This window comes from Wasmannia auropunctata, unplaced genomic scaffold (assembly GCF_000956235.1).
Source record: "Wasmannia auropunctata unplaced genomic scaffold, wasmannia.A_1.0 LD288681.1, whole genome shotgun sequence".
Classification (NCBI taxonomy): Eukaryota; Metazoa; Arthropoda; class Insecta; order Hymenoptera; family Formicidae; genus Wasmannia; species Wasmannia auropunctata.
In genome coordinates, this window is record NW_012074209.1 from 1 (window position 1) to 2,366 (window position 2,366).

The 2,366-nt window shown below is 33.1% G+C and overlaps 1 protein-coding gene across 1 annotated transcript; it reads right to left on the bottom strand.

Moving 5' to 3' along the window:
- Positions 1 to 645: 645 nt before the first annotated feature.
- LOC105461435 (solute carrier family 35 member B1) lies at positions 646 to 2,125 on the bottom strand. Its single transcript, XM_011707930.1, has 2 exons — positions 1,503 to 2,125; positions 646 to 1,420 (listed from the first exon to the last, which is right to left on the bottom strand). The coding sequence occupies exons 1-2, from the start codon at positions 1,890 to 1,892 to the stop codon at positions 845 to 847; spliced, it is 966 nt and encodes a 321-aa protein (XP_011706232.1). The 5' UTR covers positions 1,893 to 2,125; the 3' UTR covers positions 646 to 844.
- Positions 2,126 to 2,366: the final 241 nt, after the last annotated feature.

A 2,366-nucleotide genomic window follows, 5' to 3' on the forward strand; every position in this document is an offset into this window, starting at 1 on the left:
ACACACACACACACACACACACACACACACACACACACACACACACACACACACACACACATACACACACACACACGCACACGCACACACATACACACCATATTTTTATTTTAAATATTTTTTTGTAAAATAGCTTTCTTTTACAATATTTGACTATTAAGATTAATATCACCCTGTATATAACATTGCAGTATTATTTACCATATTATTTATTTTTTCAGTAGATATTAAATTTTATAAACTGTCGTAACTGATCAAAATTTATAATCATTTATAAATCTTTTCTGTATAAATTGAGAAAGTCTTTGACATATTTTTACATTATCATATAAAATACAAATAATACATGAAAAAACTAGTATTTTTACAGTATAAGAAAAAAATTTATATAATTTCAGTTTCTGGTATCAAAATTCAATATGCAATGAGGAAGATCGAGAGTCTTAATGAAATACTGATTACATAATCTAACTAATAGATTAACTAATAGAAATATATAAACAACTTGATATTAAAGCTCTTTTTTTATTTGTGAAAAATTATATAATCAACAAATCAAAAAGAATTGTTCAAAATATTATATTACAAATATTTTTATAACTATCTTTCAACATCAAATTAATTTTATGCCATTATAGAAAATTATACAATTCTTCATTCGAGAACACTCTCTCATCTTTTATTTGCAAAAATACGAACAGAAAAAATAACAATATTTGATCAGAAGTTCTAATATATTTACAGTAAATTATAAATAATTATTATGCTCTATAATAACTTAAATGCTGGAAGTATATTTAAAAGTATATGTCATCTAAGTAAATGCTGAGATAATTATCACATACTATTTTACAGTATCCTTTTTACTTTTATCTTTACCGTACATAGCGTCCAAAAATAAACCTAAGAATACTATAAATGTACTCATCCATTGCCTAGATGAAAGATTATTTCCAAAAATTAATATAGAGCCTAAAACGGTAAAAAATTTCCTAGTAGTGGTTATAATTGAGCATGGCAATGGACCAAATTCAGCTACTGTTAAAAATATAAAATATTGTCCAAAAGCCCCAGCTATAGAAAATGTCATTATATGCCATATGGTGGAAGGATATCTTTGCAGAAAACGAATAAATTCAAAAAGTTCTCCAGAAATAAGAATCACTGCGCTACTAAAGATAACAGACCAGAGGTTCATATTAAGCATCATGTGACCTGACTTTGAGTGATGCTCTGCCCTCATTCGTTCCTGCACTGCACTTGTTAATCCATCCATTGTTAACGATAATAGTAATAATAGTTCTCCAACTGACAATTGTGACTCTGCTTGCATTTTAGAGACATTGCCATCCTTATACATAAATAATGCAACTCCAATGACGATAAAGAAAATAAATAGGTACTTTCTAATTGGATATACCTGCAAAGAAATGATGATTAAAGAGAGCAAAAAACATCAATATACAAAGACCATTTTGATAAATAAAACTATTAAACTATACCTTTTTTCCTAGCAATACACCAAGTATCATCACAGGTATAGGCTTGCCAGCTTTACCGATCACCTGCGTCGGATAATTGACAAACTGCAATGCCATGTTACTGCACACCATAGCAAGAAAATACGTCAGAGAGGACAGTGAATAATACAAAGTCGATGTGGTATCCTCGCCCTGCTTCATCACCGTCAGCAGAATCGTTTTGGCAAATATATAGTTTACCAGACACTGGACGAAGATCAATGCGAACATGTACGTGAATTTCTCACGATTCTCCCCATCGCCGTATTGTCCACGCGTGATTTTCTCTTGCAACATACCGAAGTAGAAGTAGCACACAAATATACCGACCGCGCATATGAATAACTTAGTATGTTTGTTAGTAACAACCATTTTTTATCAAATATAATGTAAAACTGCATCAAGCCCGCTTTTCGATGTGTCGTTACTATCGTTCGCGTTGTCTTTCAACGGAGCAAGCCAGTAAGGACAGCAAAGCAGCAAGCCTATAACACCAATGACACTTCACAGTTCACCCTAATCGTACGTGGCGACCAGCGGCGACTTGGCGAGCAATGATAGGTTACGTTATATCACAGAACATACCAAACAGAAGTGCAAGCTCCGTGTGTTTAAACGAAGGAAAGTCGATCGCCACGCTCCCAGTAGCTTGGCTTAGAATTAGATAGCAAATATGATAATTGGTAAATGTCTAAAGTCCTAGATTATCAGAGAAGCGCGACCGGCTTATGGCAGTATCGCAAAAGTACTAGAAAATATTAAGTGTGCTTTCCAACAAGAGACACAGGCGGCACTGTGTGACACAGTGTCTAGTGGGGTGCTTTCCATCTATGACACAGAGAAACA